The 26659-nt window shown below is 30.2% G+C and overlaps 2 protein-coding genes across 6 annotated transcripts in view; one reads left to right on the top strand and one right to left on the bottom strand.

Annotated features, from left to right (window-relative positions):
• LOC143253897 (attractin-like protein 1) overlaps positions 1 to 7097 on the top strand; it is a 63232-nt gene extending 56135 nt beyond the window's left edge. For all 4 annotated transcript variants that reach the window (XM_076508470.1, XM_076508455.1, XM_076508462.1 and 1 more), the window contains 6 exons: positions 210 to 259; positions 2362 to 2526; positions 2817 to 3027; positions 3578 to 3656; positions 4236 to 4343; positions 4723 to 7097. In XM_076508470.1, the coding sequence (XP_076364585.1) occupies positions 210 to 259; positions 2362 to 2526; positions 2817 to 3027; positions 3578 to 3656; positions 4236 to 4343; positions 4723 to 4971 (862 nt within the window). In that variant the 3' untranslated portion in view covers positions 4972 to 7097. The remainder of the gene's footprint in view (positions 1 to 209; positions 260 to 2361; positions 2527 to 2816; positions 3028 to 3577; positions 3657 to 4235; positions 4344 to 4722) is intronic.
• Positions 7098 to 8351: 1254 nt separating this feature from the next.
• Positions 8352 to 26063, bottom strand: LOC143253914 (serine/arginine-rich splicing factor 10-like). 2 transcript variants are annotated; one of them, XM_076508494.1, is made up of 6 exons: positions 25924 to 26063; positions 17128 to 17231; positions 10390 to 10494; positions 9470 to 9596; positions 8935 to 9018; positions 8352 to 8592 (listed from the first exon to the last, which is right to left on the bottom strand). In XM_076508494.1, exons 1-6 carry the CDS (start codon positions 25986 to 25988, stop codon positions 8484 to 8486), a joined length of 594 nt encoding a protein of 197 aa, XP_076364609.1. In that variant the 5' UTR covers positions 25989 to 26063; the 3' UTR covers positions 8352 to 8483. The 2 variants fall into 2 exon arrangements, with proteins under 2 accessions (XP_076364609.1, XP_076364619.1); XM_076508504.1 differs by having other exon boundaries at positions 17128 to 17253; positions 25924 to 25948.
• Positions 26064 to 26659: the final 596 nt, after the last annotated feature.

Below are 26659 nucleotides of genomic sequence, written 5' to 3'. Positions count from 1 at the left end.
TTAAATATATTTTGTTTTAGTCTTTTTTTTTATACTATGTTCTACTTTTTTGTCTTTTAAGATAGATAGTATTTCAGAGTTCCATAAATGTAAATTATGGCTTTAAATTTCCAAAAACGTTTGATTTATGTTAAGATTTTCTTCTCTCATTTAGGAAGTAGAAATTTTACATTATAAAGTTATAACTGTGATATACTTCACATCTTTAGGTGTGCTGAAAATTATGTTGGACATCCTGAAGATGGTGGAACATGCTATTGTAAGTTTATATTAACTTAGTCAAATGCTTAGTAGACTTAGCCTTCTGCTAGGTCATTGTCATAGTAAAGACAGAGAAGTACTTCCATTTTGAGAGGGGAAATAGTTGAGAATATCAGTGACACTCTATACATAAAGAGATAAAAAGGGGCATTCTTTCCTAGATTAATAGATGAGTATTCACTACACACATACATAACAGGAATTCTTATTTAACTCTCTTAATCTGGGCTCGGTAGGCCTGGATAATGATACATTTGGATCATAAGTATAATTTGGATGAAAACAGCCTTAACAGTATTATATAATAATGGATCTAGGTGAAATGATAGATCAGCTTTTTAAATCTCTCAACATGAGCTTGGTCAATATGACCAACCACGTGACCTCCTTGTACTTATTCAAAGTCCATATAGATTTGATATTACTAACCTTTAATAGTGTGTGTGTGTGTGTATCTTCACAAAATTTGGCAGTTTTTCAATAAACAATTCTTTCATACAAAAAATTACATTTTTAGTGAAGTATTTTAATAAACTAAAAATAGATTTGTCCTTGAATATATCAAGTATTTGTTTTGAGTAGTCTGTGCACAGAGTGATTTTCATGTTGGGATTAAATATACTTTTCTTCATCTCAAACTTCATTAATTCTATACAAAGTTGGTCAATTTAACTGATGTTGTAACCACCAAACAAAAATTGAAATAACTCTAAATCATCCTCTTTTTTTCTTTTTAGAATAACTTCAAATGTGAAACTACATTTATTTATCCTAATGAGCTTTAAACTTGTAACAGTAAACCTATTTATAATTGAATTTTGTTTTATTGCTATTTGAACTGTGTTTAACTACTGCTTATGCCATTACAAGTTGTAAATCACTTGGGAAATAGGCAAGTCACTTTATAAGTTACATTTCTTATAGGCTGCATGCATGCTTTATTAAAAATTTTATTATATTATTATTTTACCTAATCACCCAAAGTAATGGTGATATATTTTAATTAAACTTCCTGTTTAAAATATCAAAATTGTTTGTGCAGACAAATACAGAATATTAAAAGTTTATTCTCTTATTAGTTTGTAGTAACTTTTATTATTTTACTTAATCACCTAAACTAACTTATAAAGATCCCTATTTTTATAATAATAAATAAAGGACATACAAGAATTAAAGGTACTTGAGTATTCTTTCTTGCTCTCAAATATCGATGACACTCAACCATAATTTTTATACTAATGGTAGTGGTGCATTAAATAATTTTATTTAATTAAATAATGCAAAAAAGCAGACAGTTTTTATGGCTTTGTAACTATGAGACAAGGATTATTAAGTAATTCATCCAATTTAGCTGTTGTGATTCCTGTGGGAACTGCAGTTGTATTAGAAGTGAAATTAATAATGATCTGTTCAGAATATAATATAATACATCATTTTATAGGTGAAAACCTTAGCTTTCTATTGGTTATAGGTAATGCATAATTAAATGTAAGAGCAAACTGTAAACAAATCCTGAAAGAAAGGGTCTCATTGATAGCTCTGTGGCTAAACAAAATTGAATGCAATAAAAATTATGGTTTGTGAGTAATTATGATTTTATAGTGACTAATTTACATTTAATATCATAGCTACTGGGGTGGTGGATAAAATACGGAAGAGACAGAGAAAATGTGCAGTTTGTCACGCTATTGAAAATTCAGGATTTTTTAAAATATTGCACTAAAATATGTATTATTAGCTAAGATTATATACTATACTAATTGGTATAACACAAAAACCTTGTCATGCTCAGTAAAGAATACCAATAAACAATTTACATACTTAATTAAGGACAAGGATTTATAGCTAAATAACAGAAGAACGTATATATGTATGCTTGTCTGTATTCCATGGAGTCTGAATAACTCTTCTAACGTTTAAAACTGTTTTTCAAACCAATTTAAAATACCCCAAATATAAACCTTACATCTAATAAATTTGTGTAGCTAGTTACTTAGAACATTTCTTTACATTTATCCTGAAATTCCAGAGTGTTTGTATTGAAACACATCATCCATACTACCTTACCTGTTGTTTACAAGTACACTTGTTATGTCTTAGATAACCTGAACTCTAACTTCCAGTACAAGTTTGAATTATCCAAGCCTGACAACAGGTACCATCATCAGATCAATTTTCGTCATGAACCTATGAAGATTGATGTTGATGTAGATTTCTCTATTTCATGTTCAACACCAGCTCTTTTTAATATCACCACAGCTTCTTGTAAGTATAATAAATTTTTTCATAACTTTCTATTAAAATACTTCTTTACTTCAAATATACTGTTTTTTACTTTGCTTAAAGTGGAACTGAAAAAAATTATTCTCATTTATTTTGTAAAAACAAGGATTTTCTAAATAGTTTTAAGTGTATCACACAGTTTCAGATAATTGGATACTTCTTAGGTTCTCTACATGAAGCTGCTGATAAATAGTACAACTCTAATATTTACTGAACTATAACACTGTCTTTGTCTGATGAACTGCATCTCAATTACATTTTGAATTTTATAGCATTTATGCCTGAACAAGCAATGATAGAAAACCAAGAATGCCCTGAGGTGGAATTTAAGCGGCGTTTTTCTCATAATGAACACTCATTTGTAGGGAAGAACACTACTTTCTATGTCTACGTATATGATATCAGTACACCAATGGTATTGAAAACTGGCTTTTCTCAGTATAGACAATTAGACCTCTTACAGTTCTTCATCACTTTTTCAAGGTAACTATTTTTATCTTGACTTCTAAGCAGTACATATGTACTTTTAATTCCTATGACTTCAGTACAGAGGTGCTTTTCTTTTCATTTTCAATAACGTAATTTTATAAAAAACGTATGAGTAGAGAACAACTTGATATTCCTTTTGCCACAAATACCAGTATGCACCCTAAACAATTTTAATTTTTAATTGAATAAGCATCTTCTAATAATGCTAAAACAAAATTTATTAGTGAATTTTGTCGTGATGTCATGCAAATTATTTAATTTCAAACTAGTGGACCATAAGAACTTGTGAAAAACATTAAAAAGGAAATAAACCAACGTCTCAAAACTGAATGGCACTCTTAGCAAGTTATCAGTGTATTCTTGTAAATTGAATAAAGCTTTATAGTGTTAGCATGTGAATGTTGATGTATTTTAATTAAACTTTCTGTTGAAAATAAATTGTTTGTATAGATAAAATACAGAATATTAAACAATTATCCTGTTATTAGTTTGTAGTGACTTTTATGCCAATAAATTATTTTCCTTTTATTACTTTTTTCTACAGCTGCTTTTTATCACTGCTGATAATTGCAGCAATTTTGTGGAAAGTTAAACGAAAATATGACTTGTACAGGAGAAGGCAGGTTAGTCAGAATTATTAGCATTCTATTAATATTTGCCTAAATCATGGATTGGAAACACTTAATGTTGATTTTTTAGTCTGATGCCTACACAATAACCTGCAAGAATGATGGGAAGCAACTACTGACTTACTAAACATCATTTTTCTCTCTGTTTTGTATTGCTAATAAACACCATATTTCTGTTGAAGAGTAAGGTGCCACAATCATAAAGATATTTAATTTAAGCACTGAAAATGCAGTGATATTGTTAAAAAACACAACAAAAAACTTTAATATGTGCAGTGGAAGAACATTAAAGCATTTTGTTGGAATTTAGTGTTAATTTTTAATTATAAGTACATTTATCACCAAATATTGATTATTCATTCTGTAGAAAATTACTTTCTTTTGAATATAAATTAGACTAATAACTTTTATGAAAATTTCACTGTTGCTAACTTGGGCTCAAACTTTTGGTATTGTTGCTACTCTGTAAAGAGAAGAATGCTGTCATTGGAGTAGTAAATAAGTAATCTGTGTATGATAAGAGCAGATAAAGGAAGTTATGGATAATGTTTAAAATGTTGATTTTTCTTTCAGCAACTTTTTGTTGAAATGGAACAAATGGCAAGTAGAGCATTTGGAGGGACTATTTTGGAACTTCCTGAGCTGCCACAAGAAAGTATTGGTATTCCTGCTGTAAATCAGGTATGAAATTACCCTGAAACTACATGTAGGACAGATCTAAAAAATGAGGGTCTGCCACCACCAGGTGGTGAGACGCTTGACTCATAATCTGAGGGTCACAGGTTCGCATCCCTATCACACCAAGTATACTCACCCTTTAAGCTGTAAAGTATGGTATAACGTCACAGTCAATCCCACTTTGTTGGCAGAGTAGTCCAAGAGTTAGTGGTGGGTTGTGATGTACATCTTCCTTTTCTCTAGTCTTACACTACTAATGCAGATAGCCCTTGTGTAGCTTTGTATGATATTTAATACATTGTCAAGGTATTCATTGTTATACATTTTTTCTTATTAAATAATAAACTGAAAGCACATGTATGATTTTTTCTTTTGTTTGGAGGTTCCACCTGCCCCAATTGCTCTTGAACCATGTATAGATGGAAAAGCAGCAATTTTGACACTTCTTGTCAAGACTCCAACTGGTGATCAAGAATTCACTCCAGAAGGACAAGCTGGGTTAGCTATTGCCAGTGCTTTGGTATCACTTGGACAGCTAAACACCTCCTCTAATACAACTACACGTGTAATTAAAGACACAAAGAAAGTTGATTTGTGGAAAGTAGATCCAGACCACACAACATGCATCTGATGCGAAAGATCTTAGAGTTCAACAACCATCCCTTACAGGTGCCTCCTTCATGCAGACTTTTTACAATTGAATGGTTAAGAAGCATACTTCTTGGTTTACAATAACACTGACTTCTCATCAATATTTTTGATGCATACACAATAACAGTCAGTATCTAGGAGGAAGATAACTTCCTCTAGTTCATTGCTTCTAGATTTTATTTTTCTATATGCTTTAGTCAGAATATGAAAACATCCATATGGTTAAAATTCTTCTCACTATCAGGACATAAATTTCTCTCTTAATGCAGATTTAGTTTAAGAACACATCACTTAGGTCAAAATAAAATGTGCTTATAGTTTAATACTAAGTCATGTGAACATTTTGCCTTAAAACCATACACTGAAAAGTATTTTTGTTTGATGCTTTCTTTTCACATTTTCCCACCAAATCTTTAGCCAATCATGTAAGATTTGCATTTGATCATATTAGCTGTAACAATGATAAAGAAAAACTGAGTTGCATGTAATCATTTATAACCATGCTTGTGTGATGTAAATATAATTTGAACTTAACTATCGCAGCGATTTGAAATTATAAAATGTAAATTCATTGTCAATTTTGATCGTAATTTTAGTTGTTTATAGAAATGTCTTAATAAACTCCAGTTTGCATTAAACAAAATTAAAAATAATAACATACCAGCATGTATAGGTAAGTTTATGGTAATTTATAATGTAAATCACACAAAGAGCATAAATGTGTAACATAACAGTACGAGAGTCAAATTTGGATTTTACGGATCAAGAAATAAATAACATATACCTTACTTTTACAAAATACAAGTCAAGTTAATCTTCTCAACTGGAATTTTAGTTATATCTTTCCCATACACAAAACGTTATTCTCTGGTAAATCTGTTTATATAAAATAACTATTGCACAAAATTAGGATATTAAGTTTGTGTTAGTAATGTTATCAATCAACCAACAGACCAACTGTAAGATTTTTTTTTTACCCACTTTGGCTCATTGGGTGTATATTGGAAAGTAAAGTTTAAGTTAGTGAATGTTCCCTACATTTTAGTTATTTTACTATCATCCCAATTATGTTTATAAAGAACAAGCATAATATATAATTACTGTAGATAACAAACTTTACATATTGCATGGAGAAAATTAAAGTATATTGTTAAACCTAAAATGAATAGTAAACTGTTTTTGAGTAGATCATAATATATCAAACTTACAAGTATAGGAAAATTATTCTTAGCCTTATCATATATAAAATAGCATGGTTATGTTTTTTATATGCAAGAAAAAGTTATGGTGAATTGAGAAACTTCATAGTTATGAAGTGAATGCTTAAAATAGAAAGTTAAGATTTTATAAGAACCATTTTTAAATTATTTCTGCTTATGACCTACCCCATACTTGTATTTTCAAATTCCTTTGAAATATTTAACTTAAATGTAACCATCTTTGTTTATGTGCTACTAACATACTGCAGATACCTTCACTATCACTATAAATGTTTAGCTTACTAATTTATATCTTTATCAGATTGTATGCACTTGTCCACACTGAGAAAGGTAGATTAATTTCATGTTGAATACAACTATTTAAGTAAGTTGTAAAGAAAACTGGTTTTATTACCTATATTCCAATCTTATTTTCTGCTGTTTTTGTATAGTTCATAGATTTTATATATATATATACACACACACACATAATAGAAGGGGGAAAAATAGTAATATAAAGATTTATTTCTTCCAAAAAAAAATCGTTTTAACTGATAAAGAGATTAGCCTGTCAAACATCTTGCTTTACCACAGGTTGGTTCTAACTTCATTTATTAGTGTGGGTTAGCAAAAGGAAGTTTTTTCGAATTAAATAACTAGTTTTAAGATAACCTTATAGAAGAGGTTACCATATGTAAAGTTAAGCTTTTATGCACTACCATTGGGCTGTTTAATAAAAAGAGGTGTATAATACTACATATATTTATTATTTATTGGCTTTCAAAAAGCGTGAATGCCTTTTATTTCAAGTAGGACACTGTAGAACTTAAGATTTAATGTTTGGCAATCTGATCTGTATAATTTTTTTTTACATGTCAAGATTCTAAATAAATAAGTCTTACATTCATTATGTATAGGTCCTTGTTTTGCAGATGAATGAGAGTATGGTCATATTTCTTATCATATATTGCACAGTGAATTATTCAAAATTATAGAGTAACTCCCTTACAGTTTGTTGATAAAACAACCTTTTAATTGAATTCTCCCAGTAGTTTCCATCATGACAATATAAACTGTTTTTTATGAATATGCATCTAAACAAAACATTCAAATATTTCATTTTACAAGATTGGAGGGAATGTTTTAACTAGGTTCCAACTGTTTGAAAATTGTGGACTTTTATGCCACATAAAACATCCTGGTTGTTAAGAGCTGAAATAGCACTACTTGTTTAAGAATGTTACTGGTGCAGTAAATTATCTAACTTATACACCACTTTTTATTTAATGGTGAAAACTGTTAACCAAATCCTTTCCAATTGGCCATATAATTTAGGAATTTTAATTACTTTAAATTTCAAAAGCGTAATTATGATGTAGTTTAATCAACGTAAAAGTTTGTCAACTAAAAACTACAAACATTCTTTATTGTAATCATTCAGAGCAAAATTTTAAAGTTTATCAGCTTTTGAAAATTCACATTTTGACACACTTTTGTCTTATGCTTATTTATATAGAAAAATATTGCCAGCCTAAAGGTTAAAAGTATCCACAATAATTTTGTTGTCATGCAAAACATTTTCTTTTTTACTGAATAAAACACATTAAAACTTGTGCAAAAAGGATAATAAATTTAAAAGATTAAAATGCGTGGACAAATAATAGTAATTATAATATTTTGAAAGATGACATTTACCAATATTGCTGGTGGATGTGTTAAATAAACAATTTTCAGAAATTCAAAAAATTAAAACAGGTATGCTTGTTTACACATTTCTTTCTTATTCAATATGATGCCTAATAATAGCACATGATGCACTACCCTTTCTACCACAAAGTAAATTACACATTATTATAATTCAGGAATGGAAGCATTAATGTGGATATGTAGTTTTCATGAAAAAAATAGGTTTTTAATTGGATTTTGAAGTAACTTGACAATTTGGATCAGAAAAGCTAGATCTATGAATACACACCTGTAAGTGTTAATCCCAGTGACTATTACTGGTCTATTTCAAATAACTTGAACACTGAAATTTCCCTCAACTTTCATTATCAGGAATCTTGTGAACAATCAGGGTGACAAAAAATCTCGCATCATCTCAGAATTTAATGTTAAGAGATTGTCAAAATTAAATGTCAAACAAAACACCACAAAAAAAGACAAAGTACATATGGGTTTTAATATGTTGAAAAATGATAGATCCCAACATTAAGCAGTGTAAACATAGCTAATGCACTCTATAAAGAGCTGTGATACATACATTCACAAGACATTCAAACCCTGACACTTGTTATTTCACATGCTCTTCATTTTCATTTTCTTGAACTTCCAGGTCAACATGTTCATTGTCTCTATGATGTTTTGGTGAGTGTGATGGGGACCTTGAGTAAGACCGAGATCTGATAAACAATTAAAGACAAAATTGCTTAAAGTTTGTGCTGGATAGCATAAAGTATAGTTTACATCTAAGTGAATTTTTCTTTAAATTAAAAACAAATATTTACTCAAAATAATGAGTACATAAAACTTTTTTCTACAAAAGTTAAATTAAGCACAGTGATACAGATTAAGTTAACTATCACTATAGATATGACTTCTCAATTCTACAAAATGAAGTACTTTACACTCAGAAGGAGGACCTATTTACATAAATTGTTTATAACACATTATTACAAAAATAATAAGTTGCAAGTCAAATACTGTTCCTAAGTAATTGTTCTGCTCGTTATTCTTAAACCTACCTCCTAGGAGACGAGCTTTTTCTTCGGCGGTCTCTTGATCTTGAACGAGACCTAGAATGGCTGTAAGAATGACGGCTGTGTCTTCTGCAAAAAAGTTTTATCAAAATAAACCCTATATTAAAAGACATAAGGCATAGATTATATGTGAAAGTTTTATCAAAATAAACCCTACATTAAAAGACATAAGGCATAGAAAATAGATTATATGCAAAAGTTTTACAAAAGATAGCCACTGAAGGAAAAAACTTTTCTACAAATACTACAGTATTCATCAACTGTACTGTATTCTGCCACCTGTGAAACATTTACTATGACAAAAGTATAAATGAAAAATTAAACCTCTTATGTAATGATAATTGTAAGGCAAGAAATTCCTCTGAAAGTAACAAGTTTTATCTTTAAGTTCTACCAACTTAAATGGTTAATAATTACAATCTTATAAACATGTTGCCATTTTCAAATAAATTGTAAAAATATTTGTTTTATTTTACACTAGCTGAAATTTTATAATTGGGTGGTCACTGTTACCACTTACGATTCTCTGTAACGTGGTGAACGACTACGAGAACGTCGACGACTACCTCTGTAATCATCATACCTACTGCTGTAATAAGGAGAGCGTGGTCGACGAGATCGTTCTTTTGACCTCATTTCATTTGGAGCTAGTGGTTCAAAATAAATGGTTATTTATTATAGACTGTACTACATGTAAAAGTTATTTACAAATATGCATTCTTCACAGTAAGAAGCATAGTTATTTTACTTAGAGACAAATCTCTTTTAAGTCAAATAACCATAAATAAATGAAGAGTTCAGACTCAAAGGAATACTGAAGAAAAAATTTGAACCATATTATCATCTCTGTGGGTCCAAAACAAAATAACTGAAAAGTCTGAAATGTATGCTTTCCTCAGGTTTCATTACACCTTAATTACACTATATTTACATATATACACTATTCCTTCAAATATCACTTATTTACAGACTATATCTTGATAAGCTATCCAGTAAACTTTGAAAACAAGGGTTATAGAATCACTTTCAAGATCCTTAATTTTGAAATTCATACTGTTTAGATTAGTACAAAACTATTAGATGGTTTCATTTGAAAGAATGGTTCCAGTGGTTAATTTGATGAACTAACTGTTCAAAATCAAATTTATGAATTAGTGTCTTTACTGAACCTTCTTATATTTTAGCAATGTGATTGACTATTAAACCTCAATTTTAAATCTATTCTGAGTTTACATATATTAAAATTTTAATCATACTTTTATGACAGTTGAAATGAAACAAATACATAAGGAGCTGCAATTAGTTCTTCATGCATAATACTAAAAATGTGCATTACTTGTATAACTCATAGGAGCTACAGCAATGTCTGAATTAAACACAACAAATTCATTATCAAAAGTAAAAAGAACGTTTGAAAAATAAAAAAAGTTTATCACTTACTCTTTCGATCACCTTGAGCAAACTCTATTTCCAGTTCTCTTCCAAAAAACCTTGTTCTATCCAGTGCATACATGGCATCTTCAGCATCCCTCACGTCTTCAAACTTTCGCTTGAGTTAAGGTCTCGAGAGGTACAGTTTAATATCTTCACACTTGCTTTTGCTTTTAAATTATGTTTAACTAGAACTGTTTAAATTATGTTTAACTAGAACTGTTTAAATTGTGTTTAACCATTTCCCACAGCCCACATACGAAGTTTGTCAACATTCTTTATAAATTTATTTTCATAAACCTTTACATTTTATTGGTAATAAAAACTTCTTTAAATAAAAATATTAACCACTTCATGTCATCAAGTCTGCAGTTGACCCACTATATTCCAATGAAATGAAAAAGACCTTGGCATGCAAGGTTTGTATGCAAATTTTACATTTTTAGAATTAAAATGAATTTCCAACAGGCACTGGAAACAGAAATCAAAAGGTATTTTCTTGTTTAGTTGCTCTCATACTATCAACAAGCATGTGGTTAGTTTTCAGTGTCATAAAACTGCATATGCATGAACTTTCACATGTTTCTTCACTCTTCCAATTTCCACATGGATGTTACTAGTTCATCACATCATGACAGTGTTCATAAACTGCCTTTTCACCATAATTTGGAATTCACAGAGGCATTGTGATCGATACCACATGGTTTTGAGGAGTTTGATGGAAATGTTTTTCAGAGTAAGTACCTGTTTGAAATTCATTAAAACTCTAAAAATGTAAAATTCAAGACAGGCAGACTCGCCTCTGAAATACAACAAGCAAGAAAAACCACACTGGGATGGAAAACTGGAACTAGAAACAGACTCGTGTAAACCAGTGGGTAATCAAAAGATGTGTTTTTTAACAGAATGGTGACAACCTAGGCCACAAAAATGTGATCAAGCATAGCTGAAAAGAATCCAGAACCAGACTTAACCAATGAGAAAATATGGAGATAGACCAAAACAGGACACTCAGAAAAGAATTTTTTCTCAGCAGGTTACCTTCTCACCACAATCACCTTTTAATCAATACACACACACACACACACACACACACACTGGGAGTCCATTATGATCACAAGCATCCACTTTCATACTGTAATGCACTGTCCTGTATCTTTTGTGGAAGAGGAATAGACCAGTTGATCATTGGTTGTGCTCCTGGAATTAAACTGGAGGGTAAAAAAATAAAACAGACAAGATTAATGTATCAAAAGAGATTGAAGCCAAAAACATTAATACCAAAGTTCCATATAGAAGGACAATGCCTAGGAACTTTGTTTGTTGTAACACAAAATGTCCAGAAGAGAACTTTGAATAATAGGTACAAAAAGAATTATTGGCTTTTTTGACAGACAACTCAGCTATGTAACCACCTAAAAAACACTATTAAGCCAGTTACAAACCAAATTCATAAAAAAAAAACCTGTTGAGAAACTGGAGAAATACAACATATATCTTGTCTAATACACTTAATCCAAAGGACAGCCAAAGAACTGACAAACAGACAGAGAGGAATGGGCTAATAATCAAATCATCCATGAAAAGACTGGTTTCTCACATAAAGGACTAAAAAACTGTCAGACATGAAGATTATGAAAAATGAATGTTCAAGGTTGTGTAAACGATTCCATGATGGTAATGAAACTGGTTCCATGTCAAAAAGGTGACAATCTGAAGAACCCTAGGTTGAGCACATCAAAATGAAACAATTACATAAACTTGCTTTCATTAACAGATTTTGCCTGGTGCCTGAGAAAAAAGGCAAAGTGAAATGTAAGCACAGAGTTTCTCCCAAAACTGACACAGAGTATCTACTACCAAAGAATTCAGATCTGTAAATCAGCAGTGTGAAAAGAGATAGGAAAGCATCAAACAAATGACACAGACAGTAACAAAACCAAAAGATGAAGGGTTTTCTCTGGGAAGAAAGTAATGACTTTGAAAAGGAGTCAGCAAAAATGTTTATCATTATGGAAACAACAGGTTTGAATGTGCACATGGTAAGAATGAAGCAAAGGGAATAGAAAAGCTTTAGCAAAAACAAAGGTTACAAGAACCAATACCTTCCTGATTGTTGATGGAAGATACCTCAATAGTCTATGTAAACCAACAGAGGTTGGTGAAATAGGGACAGACACAGACACTCAAGACAGGCATACTGAACCATTTGTTCAAAATCATGAAAAAATACAAATTCCATGATGTAAGCACCCAAACAATCATGAAATTTATGAAAGACAGCAGCACACAATTTGATAATAGTGGCTCAAATAAGTTCATAACAAGTGTTGACAATGCAGGTACAGTATCACCCTACACACCACAGACAGAGAACAAAAAGTACCAAAGAAGCTGTACAAGTTCCAATATCATTGGAAGTATTTATATTTGAATTAACAGCACAGACATCAAAATGAAAATCTTGATTATGACTGGAAAGCAAGATCAATAAGCCACATAAAGTTGGGGAACTATTGGTAAACTGATGTACCATCTGCACTGCTTCAAAGACAATCAGAACTCCAGTTACATGTTTGCTGACAGTGTGAAACAAACAAAACAAGGAAGAGCTTCTCATATTTCAGAGGTGTCTGTTTTAAGAGAATACTTTGTTACCACTCATACTAAACATACAATTACTTTTAGTTTTTTCAACCCTTCATAATATTAGTGGATTTCTCACTTAATCACATTAGGTTGACTTATAATTTTTAATGAAAAGATCCAACACTAAAAAACAGTAGTGACAGTTTTTAAATTGTTATAAATAGCTTATAGATCCTCATAGTAAAATGTACATACCTCAGTTTAATTACCTCACTAATGCATTTCCTAGCTTTGTATATAACCTAATGTTAATAACATTCAAACTTTGATAATTCTGAATAGGTGTTTAAGTTCTTATGCCTTTAAAGTAAGAGAAAACTATGAAACTTTACTTCTTCAATTAATTACTACAATAAGCATTTCTAAAACAAATATAACATTTTTTTAATATGCAACTGACTGAAGGTTTCCTCCAGGTACAGAACACAACTATTTTTGTTTCATCTGGAGGAGTCTTTTGGCTGTTAGCACTCTTGCTATTCATGTGCTTCACCAAGAATTTCAAATTTAGTGAACCCTTTCAAACTTATTTTTAAAATAACTGACAACAGAATTCCACATCTTAAAGTTTACTAAATGGCTAATTTTAACTGGGCCTACTTGTTGATAAAAGAGAAATAGCCAGAGGAATTGTAGAAACTTTATTTAGCAACAATAAACTACTTATGATATGCAATAAAACTGCTTTTGTCAGTAGTTATCATTTTCTTTAAGTGTACAATATTTTTAAATATGCTAGACGACTACATCACTTCAAATACATTTTTAGTGAGCAAAAAAAACTGATATATGGTTTTAAAACATTGAAAATTATATTTTGAATGATCAACCCACACTAATTCATGTAATGAAAGTTACTTTTTCCAAGAACTTTTTAAAGGATACTTTTACTCACTCCATTTTACTCTAATAAAAACATGAAATTGTACCTGGCTAAATAAAATTTAGCATTGTTACTGTAATGCTTTTATTCATTATTGGTGTTCTTTATGTTTTATTTCTAACTCTTTAAAATCATATTATGAACCCAACCCACCTATAATGACTTTTGTAGGTTATGATAGGGAAAATAATTTTTCAAAACATGCTTAGAATTTTTTTACCAAAAAACATTTGAGGTTGAATTACTTTTTCATACATTAAGCTGTATTTAAGCAGTTAATTTACTAAACAGCTGCATTCTTATATATTTGTAGGACTAATATTCAATATTTTCTTGAAACCAGCCTCTAAATTAATCTGTAAGTGATGAATAAATAAAAACAAAGTTATCAAACTTATGTTGTATTGCTTTGCACAAGAATCAGATATCTCATTACTTACAAGCATACATGGTTACCAGTTAACTTCATGTCTGTGCCTTTTATAAATGAAAATATGAGATGTCACTACCCTAAACCTGTGAACAAACAAGCAAGTGACAGAAATGCCACAATACCTGGATACAGCTTGAGCTTGTTCTTTATTTCAGTGCCTTCATAGTTGCTTGAAGCCTTGCTTTCCACCAATCACACTAGTGGTGGTGGTGTGGTGCTAAAAAGCCTTGTTATATGAAAAAACCATTCCAGTTGTACTTGACTGCAGTAATTTTCTGGACTTTATTTAGCATAACACAAGTTTGTTTGCACTGTTCTTGAATCACTTTGCTTGGCTTGCTTACTTGACCATACTTGTTATCACTGAAATAATCAAGGTTTTCTATTAACCTAATTAAAATGTTTCACACAAGAAGACTGATTTGTGCCATTTTCTTCTGGGTAGTCAAGCTCATTGGCAGAATAATTATGTGACTGCTTGAATGCTAAATCACATAAACCATTCAAAAAAATCGTTTCTTATAAATTATTTCTGCAACTTGTAGGTAAAATAAATTGCACAGACATAATGCAAAATTACATTTGATGGTGAAAGGATAATATTACCTCTTTTACTGTTCATTACTTTTAAATTAACATTTACTTTCAACTCATTACATTTTCTTAAAAAGATTTAGTGTAAATTGAATTCATAATCTATAGCTCATAATGCTGGAACTAGCAGATAATGTAAACATCTGAGCATTGTTATGTAACAGATTTTATAAGAAACCTATATTAAGCCTCATATCCAACAGTTTACTTGACATTCTATACAACTTTCTAATATGCAGTAAGTGTTTAACTAATTCTTAAAATAGTAATGCTTGTAAACAATGTAATACTGTTCTAAGAATTAGTTAAACACTTGTACTGTTAACTATAAAGGCTTCAATATAGAATAATAATGTATATGAAAGTATATAAATAGTCTGACGATTCTGAAGCAAAATTTGCGCCTGGCTCAAATTCTGCACTGTTGTATGAGCAGTTTGGGCAACATTTCTATTATGCAAAATATATAAAACTAGGAATTTGAAGTTCAAACTTCAATATATATATATATATAGTTTGTTTTGAAAATTACAGAAATTTTTTTCAATAAAAATTTTTTCTCCTCTACTCAAATCTACTTACCCCTAAGAACCTAATGAGAGAAAGAAAACACAGAAATGATGTCCCACAGGTTTAGTTCCTATTATCACACTTTTATCATGATGGCTGAATTGAATGAAAAATTATATTGTTTTCAGTAACGCATTATTGCAAAAAACGCTGGTTAAAACAACAGGGTAGGCACAACAATATTTGGCAGTTTTTCTCTATTTTTCTCTTTAAAGTCGATTTTGGCAGTGTGTTGAACATGTGAAATGAGCATACTATGGACTCTTTGTTATTCAATGACTTAAAATTGGGAACATCTGTGAAGATCAATTACTCGTGTAGATTTCTAATATTACAAAAGTATTTAATAAAATTTAATTCAATCTAAATGTGTCTGTTCAGCATTAAAATTATGGTGAAATGGTTATTTTTTCCAGATTTGTGATAGCAGCTGTAACCTGTCACACATAACACTCTACCTTTCAACTTGACTAGGTGCCTGTACGCAACACTCGAACACTTGCTTGAGCACTTGAAACTTGGCTCAGGAACCAACCTTGAAACAACAACACTGCTTGCTTTCTGTACTTGCTTGTATTATACAGCCCTGTTTTATTGGAAGGACTTGAATTCTCTCCCAGAAGTTAAACTTGTTTGTCTTGTTTAACTTGCATTTCATATTAGTAACTTGACAAGCTTGCAAACTTGGAAGTTAGATCTATACCAAAATAATAAAACAGATTTATTAAGAAACTGTTACTTTGTTAAATTATCAATGTTTCAAGTAAACAATACTAACTCTATCACAGGTCTTCTGTGTTATAAGGCACCTTCTGTGATCACGGCGCAAGCTGCATTTTCCTAATGCCTGACTATTCCACATGAACTAATTACTTAACAATGCTAATCAGGACTAACTGCTCAACTTGTCATAAGCCTACTCAAATATTCTAATGTAGGTCCATGCATTTAAAGATAACCAAAAACCATTCAGAGTGTGGGGAAAATAATAAACATTGCAGCTTTCTCTATTCTTTAGCTTTTAGATAAGTTTTATTATTACCATAAAAGTATCACATTTCAAAGGGCCAGCAGTTGGTCCCTTTCTACAAAATGCTTAAAATGTCTGTTTCCTTGGAAGTTTACAGAGCAAAAGTTGTCAATTATTTTACATTACTTTTGTATGGCTAGCAGTATCACAATGCATTCCTTTGTTATGATTTTAGAAATATCACTAATGTGTAAAGGATTAGACCCAGTCTAAATTTCCAGATGGATGAAATGCCAAGTTTGATGATATATTTCTGACAGTCAACAGACAATTATAATTCTATATTTAGGCTCCTCTTAAAATGTTCTTAAACACATTTCTTATTATAACAGGATTTCTTTATATGGTTTGTCAAAAAGAAAATCATTAAAACAATTTTCCTAGAGAAAAAAAAGCCAAAGTTCTATCACACAGAGTTAAGTTCAATAAATATGTATGAAGTATTTCATTTAATTCTCTCCTCTCAATGGTATATAGTTTGTAATGCCTTTGAAGATTTAATAACCATAAACATCTACACTATATGTACAGGCACATACAAACTAATTAATACCCACAACACCTGTAAATATAAGAGTAAAGGATATTGAATATAAGCAAACCCACGAGGTCTTCGTGTATAGTAGTCCAATGGGATATACACATCCGAAATAGGTCCATATTTTCCAAAAAGGCTTCTAAGATCTTCTGATCTATGAATTTTAGAAGGCAAAGCTTTGAAGAGAAATCAGTTTCAATGCTGATGCAAACATGCTGTACATTCAATATTTCTTTTTATACTTGACTGTACAACACTGGCTTTAGGAAAAACACATTTTAATACAAGTTAGTTCTATCATTAGAAAAAAGTTATCCAACTTACCTTCTTAGCTAACTGTCTAATGAAACACCAATAACAACTTTAATAAAAAGTAAAATACTACAAGTATCAACCTCATTCTGTAGAAATATCAACACCAAGTTGTTGTATTTTCATTTATATACTCCCCACCTTTACAGCAATCTTAAAAATTAGATATACTTTGTTGTCACCAACATTTCTGAAGTATGATACAGGATGCTAAAAAATTTACTATCAATAGAGAACATGAAATTATATTCTCATGTATGCAGTAGAATTTATGTGGAAACAGAAGCTGTTTGATTTGCACTAACAGAATATACATAAATATGATATTGCATTTGCAAGTAACATAAATAACACTATGTAACAAAATTTTTACTTTTTCTTGTTCCTGGGCAGAAAGTGTTATTTCCAAATTGCTTATGCCTAAAGTAAATGGAAAAGACCTATTTTTCTCTTCAAACTTTGCTTTTGTGACCTGGGTAATGAAATTTTTAAATTTACCCATTTTCCTGAACATTCCAGGAAAATTCAGTACTGAATAGCTGATAGAGAATTTTCTCAAACTTACAAGAATTTTCAAGAACTTTCCATAGTAATATATATACAGGGGCTCACCACTTCAGTTTAGTTCTAGCTGCCTAAGGGAACACATAGACCTATCTGATTTTATCAGGTGACATCAAGGAGCTTCAAACATTCTCCAGAAGCATTCTGCTATGTATGTGGCCAATTTATCAAGACAAGAGTGAAAAAGTACTCTGTGAGTGCATCTTCTAAAATGTGTGAAGCCTACAAGGCATATTTCAACATGCCTATCAGGGATCAAGACAAACCCTGGGCACCTTATGGGTCATTCCATGTCAAATCATCCAGGGACTGCAGGTGACCCCCCTAAAATGCCTTGAAAAAATTCATGTGTGCTCATCTACCAATATAATGAAAAGTTGCCAGAGATTAGATCAATATCTCTAATAGTTTCTGATTTACAGCCCTGTAAAATTTATATTTTTTTTTTTTTTTTGGCAAATTCATTTTCTGACTTAAAGCTGCAAGAGTAATGGTGGTAGAAGGCTGAAATTTGCTACACTGACTAAATTAAACTCACAGAATTTGAAAATGGTCTCAAACCAAGTTTATCTCTCTTAGGATTTTCATAGTGAGGCTGTAAAATCACCTGAAAACCCAAAATCGTAAAAAATATTGGTTTATTTAATAAGCCATATCTCTAAGACTTAATATGATACAAAGCTGAATTTTATTTTCAAATTTCCTATAACATATCAGTTGATAAATCAGCAACTGTTGTAATTAAAAGTCTGTTAGATCTCCTGTAAATAAATTTAGTTGCATGCAACTTGTAATAATTTAGCAAAAAATAGCCCTACTTCAGGCCACAGTTTGACTATGTCATCAGTTATTCAGCTTTTTCAGATTTTTACCATATATTCTTACATCTCTGAATATGATCTACAAAAATAATCAGGATGATGTTCAACCTACTTTTTGAGTTATAATTTTTTAAAGTATCCTCTGACTATACCTTTAATTAAAAAAAGGAAAATTCAGTTCAGGTGTGTTACTGTGTGCAAATATATCCATACAATTTTGAAAAATACCTGTCAGAATTTTATGAATCCCACTGAAATATTCTAACCAGCCTTTCACAATGTTAAATAATGAAGTTGTAAGAAACAAAAAACAATTAATTCATTTCTGAACAAGTTTATTGACACAACTAGTCAGATCACACAGCAATGCAAATATATTGTGTATGCATTAGTTATACAGATATGGCTGAGTTTAAAATTCATAATATAATAAATACAATGGTAAATAAGACAAAAAGCACAGTGCTACAATAGGAGATAACTGAGAAAGATTATAGTCACACCAAACTGCAATAATCGTGACAATGAAATGTTTCAAATACTGCTTTAGTGGTAAATTAGCCTTAACAACATCAAATACACATTGCTGTGTTCAGACAGCTTGAATAAATTTCTGAAATTTGAGTTTATGTTGAGACCATTTTGACTTAAAACATGGTTGCGAGCACTACTGCCTTGCACGGTAGGTGCACTTATCAGACAAAGAATGTGTTGGAAAGGAATCCAGCTTTCATCTTTACGTGACCTTGCATGCCATGAGAACAGTTCGTTTCTTGATTTCTTCATAAATGACACCAACACATCGGAATATTCATCTGATCTATCTTTTATGTTTCCCACATACCATTCATGATCGTATATGCATGCCACATATTTCCCTGGCTGATAATTGTCATTGCTATCATTAGACCCTATTTGAGCTGCTGCAGCATCACTTTCACTGTTACTACCAACAGTTACAACTGTGTACACATCATCATCTGATAGCCTTCTGATATACAATTTGTTGGTAGAATAAAGCTATGATGTGACCTAATACCTGCCACAGTTTTGCATTTTACATAGTGCTCAAGTAGATCAAACTTTACACAATTCTGCAGGACTGATTCCTGACTGACAAGAAAGGACTGATGCCCTGAATGTGGTCCTTTGCCCAATGGTACATACCAGAGACACTTAACATTTGATAATTTATTATTTTTCACAACCTTGATTTTTTGAGATGTAAGAATATATAGTAAAGGCTGATTAGAATATTTCAATGGGATTCATAAATTTTTTGAAATTGTAGTGATATATTTGCACACAGTAACACACATGAATTGAATTTTTTTAAAGTAAAAAACATATAATCAGAGGATACTTTAAAAAATTATAACTTAAAAAGTAGGTTGAACACCATCCTGATTTTTTTTGTAGATCATATTCAGAGATGTAAGAATATATGGTAAAAATATGAAAAGACTGAATAATTGGTGACATGGTCAAACTGTGGCCTGAAGTAGGGCTATTTTTACCTAAATCATAAAAAGTTGCATGCAACTACATTTTTTTACAGGAGATCTAACAGACTTTTAATTACAACAATTGCTGATTTATCAACTGATATGTTATAGGAAATTTGAAAACACAATTCAACTTTGTATCATATTAAGTCTTAGAGATATGGCTTATTAAATAAACCAATGCTTTTTTACAATTTTGGGTTTTCAGGTGATTTTACAGCCTCACTATGAAAATCCTAAGAGAGATAAACTTGGTTTGAGACCATTTTTGATTTCTGTGAGATTAATTCTACCACCACTACTCTTCCAGCTTTAAGCAGCCAAAGTTGCCTGAAAATGAATTTTCCAAAAATAAAAAAATAATAATAATTAAATTTTACAGAGCTGTAAATCAGAAACTATTAGAGATATTAGCTTTGGCAATTTTTCATTATATGGGTAGATGAGCACACATGAATTTTTTCAAGGCATTCTGAGGGGGTCACCTGGAAAATTTTCCAAAATCTGGATGATTTTACCTAAAATGACCCTCATTTTACCTGTGAGCACTGCAGAAAAACTACAGAAGATGGACAATTTTTGCTTGCTAGAAGAGTAAGATTATATATTATTTAAATTTTAAAAGGTCTAAAATTTGTATATCTTTTTTTAAAATTTCTAATAGCATGAAAAAAATATCACAAAATATTTTGCATGAACCTCTTACACATAAGTTGTGGATGAAATAAATTTATTCTTGATAATAATTTTATTTTGCTCTTTTGCAGGATGGTACAGAGGGGAAAAGAGAGCCATGAAGTTTGCTATTTCAAGAATTTGGCGTGAACCCACTGACACTCAAGCAATTGCTGCTTCTGCATGGTGGACCCATCCAAATGTCATGCTGACAAGAGTGCATTCGCTATCATGTATCCACACTTTCCATCATCCATCGCCCCAGTACCACACTGCCTTGAGCTTTCTGTACCCACTCTGCCAGAGAAAGCAGCCATCTCAAAAAACTACTGATTTCTAAATATTTTTGTTTATTTTTGTACAAGTTTAGTGTAAATACATGCAAATCTTGATTCATGTTGTTTTATTCAGACCTTATGTAAATTAAAATGTGCAAGTTTGTCCGTTTTTACATATAAAATAGGTTAATTTATAAATTTCATCATCAAGGTCACAAAAGCAAAGTTTGAAGGAAATAATGGCCATTTTCTGCACTTTTACAACATAAGCAATTAAGAAATAACACATACTATCCAGGAACAAAATTTATGTTACATAGTGTAATGAACATTTTTTTGTTTGTGGCAACAGTAAAATTTTACATTTTTTATTCATTGCAAGCTTATAAGTTTTAGTTTCTTTGAAACTAATATACAATTAAAAATTTCCAAATATGTAATTATCTTAAATTGAATTTGTAATAATCTCTGAAAATAATGCAACTTAAAATTTAATGTTTATTTGACAAAAGTGTTATTAATTCTGACAAAAGAAATGGATAACAGCGACATTCTTAAAATGATGATAAAGCAACAATATAGTCATTTTTTTTAACAAGATGTTTCAAACTATTGCTGAGACTATATTACAATATAAATATCAAATCTGCATGAGCCCTTAACAATTTTATACATTTCCTACAAATTACATTAATGAAGATATTCTCTTTCAATATTGTGACTACAATTTAAGCATATTCAAAATATTACCCTCACACAACACCCTTTACAAAGTCAGAGAGGTTGTAATGGTACACACTAAGGAAACAAAAACTTCTTAATGTTTAAATTAGCATAACACTACTTTAGTGTTTAGTAATTCGTTTACGTATTTGCACATCAGAGCATTTATGTTACCAGAAAATGCAACTAACACAATTTCATACAACATTACAAGTCAAAAATGAAATAAACCATATCATCTAAAGGTTATTTTTAGGAATACAATCAAGTGTTTTCTAGCATAGTGAATTTATAAATGCAGTGGGATATCAATTTACTTTAATGAGTTTAAATACAAAAAAATTGAACAAAGTTAAGGATTATAAAAATGTTTATAGATTACCTCACAATGTCATTTTTTATCTCTATATCATTCTTAAGTTATTTTGACTTTAGTACTACATTGATTAACCTATCTTAATCATATGTATTTATATCATGTACCATATGTATTTATTTATTTGAGAGCTGTACTGAAAAATAAAAAAAATTGACGGATCTTAACACATGCACTAATGTATATGTAAAAACGACTGGTTTCGGTTGAGAAAATTTTTTATGTAGAGGAGCGAACATCGTTTCGACCTTCACATACACTAACGACATCACTTTAGATAACCATGCCATTCTTCAAAATGTTCATTCTTAACAGTAACAAAAACTCTAAACTATTCTAAAAGAAAAAAATCAAATTTTTAAAGTTATTTCTGTTGTACAAATATATTAGACACTATTCAATAGAAATTTGTGCTTACTGAATCTTTTAGCTTTTTTTCTATTTGTTTTTCACCATGCTAAAATCTATAATTATTTTAGATTCTTTGCTCTATGGCTATTAAGCACAATAAACTTACATCCACAAAAATGGAGAATAAACACATTTCTAATATAACACTCATAAGTATTTTAATAACACGGTATTTGCAGTTGAAGAAAAATATTTTTTGTCTTTGTCCATTAAGACAAGAAGTACTTGTTGCTTTCATAATTTTACTCATCCCACTCAAACCAGTACATAAAGCTATTTCAGCAAACTAATTTATTGAAACATTTGTATGATTTATACTACTATCCATAAATAAAAAATATATTTAAAATTACATTTAAAAATTTTATTATTATTGATTGTTACATTTTATGTGCAAAACCAATTTTAACATGTTTTACATCCATTACCACATTTATCTTTGCAGTTTTGTTTTCATACATTTGTTTTTATCTTTTGAAGCAATTACATACCATGATCAATTTATTTATCACCAAACATTATTCAGCCATATAAGATACAGTACTCACTGAAACACAAAACTTTTGTTTTGTATTTTTAAAAGAAGAGGGCATAGCAAAAGAAAAATAAAAAATGATCAATCTCTATTCAATGATACCCAATCTTCAAGTTTTGATGGTCTTCATCCCATGAAAAATTGTAATATCAAAACTTTCTTTGTGGATGATTAGCAAGTTATTACTGTGTTTTGAAGCTTAGTCCCTCCTCTTTACAATTCTCTTTAAAACTGATTAAAGTAGTAGCTAACCTTAAAAAACCATTGTCTACAGTCTAAAAAGGATGGCTGGTAAAGGTTCTCCACTGACTTTTGTTAATCACATATTCTCTCTATTGCAATTTATATATTTATAAGCACATTTAAAATTAATTTTAAATCAATCATTTAATGAAATATAGACACTACACAGAAAATTTGTAACAAACAAAAAATTTTCAAAAACTACGAGGAAAGCTTACAAGATATTAAAAAAATTAAAATCACAAAGTTCATCTCAACTGCATCTACTGTCATCACTATCCTTGCAAAAATATAATGTACTTTTGTTTTCACCACCCTTCCTTTAAACTTAGGTTAATTTCAGCAGTGATTCCAAAATAATTTCAACAATTACTTAAGAGGCTAAACATTTACTTCTAATCTTTGTTTACGACCAAATTTCAGCTGATGTTGTACTGTAGAGCTCTTTCTGTACAAGATTTTCTTCTCAGTATCATAAATGTCATAAGTTTAAACACACACCTATGAAATATAATGCCATACACTTTGAATAAAGTTTGAGAATATTTAAGTCAGATTAGGTGTGGAAATTGTCACTGCATAAAGAAAATTTAGTCACTCAATACTGAGCACAATAACTTTCACAGTTGAACAATTATTCTTCAAATGAGGATTATTTAAAAACATAAAACTTTACCCTAGCTTATTGTTTCACAGGTCTAGCCTAAACAAGTTTTGCTGCGATATCTATAAATTAGCTGAAATTCATCAGAGCATTATATCCTAAATATATCAATTCAGACCATAATGAGTCTTCTGAATGACATTTTAATCTTTACTAATAATTATTACTTCAATATAAAGTTTAGTACAATATTACTTGTTTATTCAGTTGTTTTTTGTCATTATTACCTACTTGGCAGCCAAATAATTGAAATTTCACTTTTAGTAGGAACAGAATTAAAACTTACTACAGATGCTAGAAAGTAGATTATAAATAATCATTAAACTAATGCAAAAGGTAAATTAATTAATAAATTTAGTTATGTAGATTGTTAATAATTAGAGTTGGACAATTAGTATAACTTCCTAATCAATAATTCTCACATGAAACTTGGATAGCTGAAATAAAAGAAAACAGTAACATTCTCAAGCACCAATTTTGACAAATTTATTACTTCAGTGTTGTGACACTAGTATAACTGTAAATAATAGTGGAAATATTCAATAAGTTGATTATTTTTGCTACATTAATAAATGTCACTGTAAAGTCAATTAATCTATTATTTAATGAAACATTAATTGGCATAATCAGTACAAATAAATAATTAATTTTATGGATTAACTAATCAGCCAGTTCTATATAAAAATAGGAATAAGAAATTCAATTTCAAATATTAAAATCAAACAATTATTACACGATTTCAAACTTGAAATAAGGACAAACTGTGTCTGTTAAAATTGATAACAAAAGCTCTTATACTTAATGACTTACTTTCAGTATATCTAAACCATAATACATGGTATTCTTAAATAATCAGATACTGATATTAGTAAATCAATGATTGTTATTCTTATGCCATATTAGACAGAAGTAAAACATTATTATTTTAGAAAACTGAAACTATAATTATTACTATATCAGCAATACTGACAGTATCAGGGTGTGTGTGTGTGTGTTTTCTTACAGCAAAACCACACAGGGCTGTCTGCTGTATCCACTGAGGGGAACAAACCCCTGATTTTACCATTGTAAGCCTGTAGATTTACAGCAGGGGAACAGTAATAGTGATAAACGAATTTTATATATGTAAAAAACAGCTGGTATGAGTAGAGAAAGCACTATGTAAATGAGCGAACAATGTTTCAACCTTCTTCGACCAAAGAAGACCAAAACATTGTTCGCTCCTCTACAAGTGGGTTTTCTCATCATCACAGATAAACGTATTTGCTCATGCTATTAATCATATTGTGGGTCATAGTCATAATAAAAAACAACTGCATGAAAAACATATCTAACGCTGATTCACAAACGCAGCATTTCTAACCTGCCAATGTCATAATTTAATTAATAAATTTAGAGCAAAATTTAACGCCAAAATATTAATAAAAGTAAACCGTTAGAAGTTATACTGAAACAATGACAGGTAATATCAATCCAACAATAACTGTCATTAAGGAAATCATACGTTTGAAAAGAAAAAATATTAATCTCTGAAATGGACTTGCTCCTCAGCCTATGAATATAACATATACTGTTGCATTTTACTTGGAATTCACTTAGGCTTAAGTTTTCACATGGTTATACCTATTACTATTATTAGTAGCACTAGGATATAAACTGTATAACTCTAAAAATAAAACGAAATAAGGTTTAAACTCTAAATGGTTTCCTTTTTCATTATTTTGATCTCATCCATTTACCTTGCTCCATCTGGAACATTTCTCACAAATAAGGAAGAATTTGGCGGCCGAGAATATCGCGACATCTTTCGCCCTTGTTTGGATTCGTCATTCAACACTGATAACTTAGTCTTAACGTTATACACCTAACGGAACGTTTCAGAACTAGTGGGAAAAGAAGGATAATTGTTGCAAACTAGTGCAAATATTAATTTGTTTAAGTGTGCCAATGCAAAGAACTGCTAAGTAAATAATCCATATTTTAAATAAAATTAGATTAAGATATACGTTAACTTTATTTCAAATATTACTAAATTAAAAAAATACAAGCATACTTTCAATATTACTTAATGTGGTTTTAAATACGTTAACACTCCTACGAAAAGTGACCTAATAGGCCCCAGAGCAATATTAATAACCTTTCAAGTTGCTCTGGGGCCTATTAGGCCACTTTTCGTAGGAGTGTTAATGTGCGATAAAGTGAATCCATCATACTTTTTAAAAAATAATATTGTGACGTCCACGAAATAAACCTATCCTATAAAAGCGAAGTTCAAAAGACTAGTAGTAATACAAGGAATTGAGAAAGAGCAAGATAAAAACAAAAAATAAGTAAATATGCCTATGCTAATAAATTTTCAGAATGCTACAGTCTTCCAATACCAATTTTGAGATGAGACGCACATTATACAATAATTTAATTTGATACAAACTACACCTGAACTATAGTAATGTCACAATTTTTCATTAATTTATC

This window comes from Tachypleus tridentatus, chromosome 1, assembly GCF_004210375.1.
Source record: "Tachypleus tridentatus isolate NWPU-2018 chromosome 1, ASM421037v1, whole genome shotgun sequence".
Taxonomy (NCBI): Eukaryota; Metazoa; Arthropoda; class Merostomata; order Xiphosura; family Limulidae; genus Tachypleus; species Tachypleus tridentatus.
Note: the sequence above shows the minus strand (reverse complement) of the source record. Positions and strands in the feature narration are given on the sequence as shown.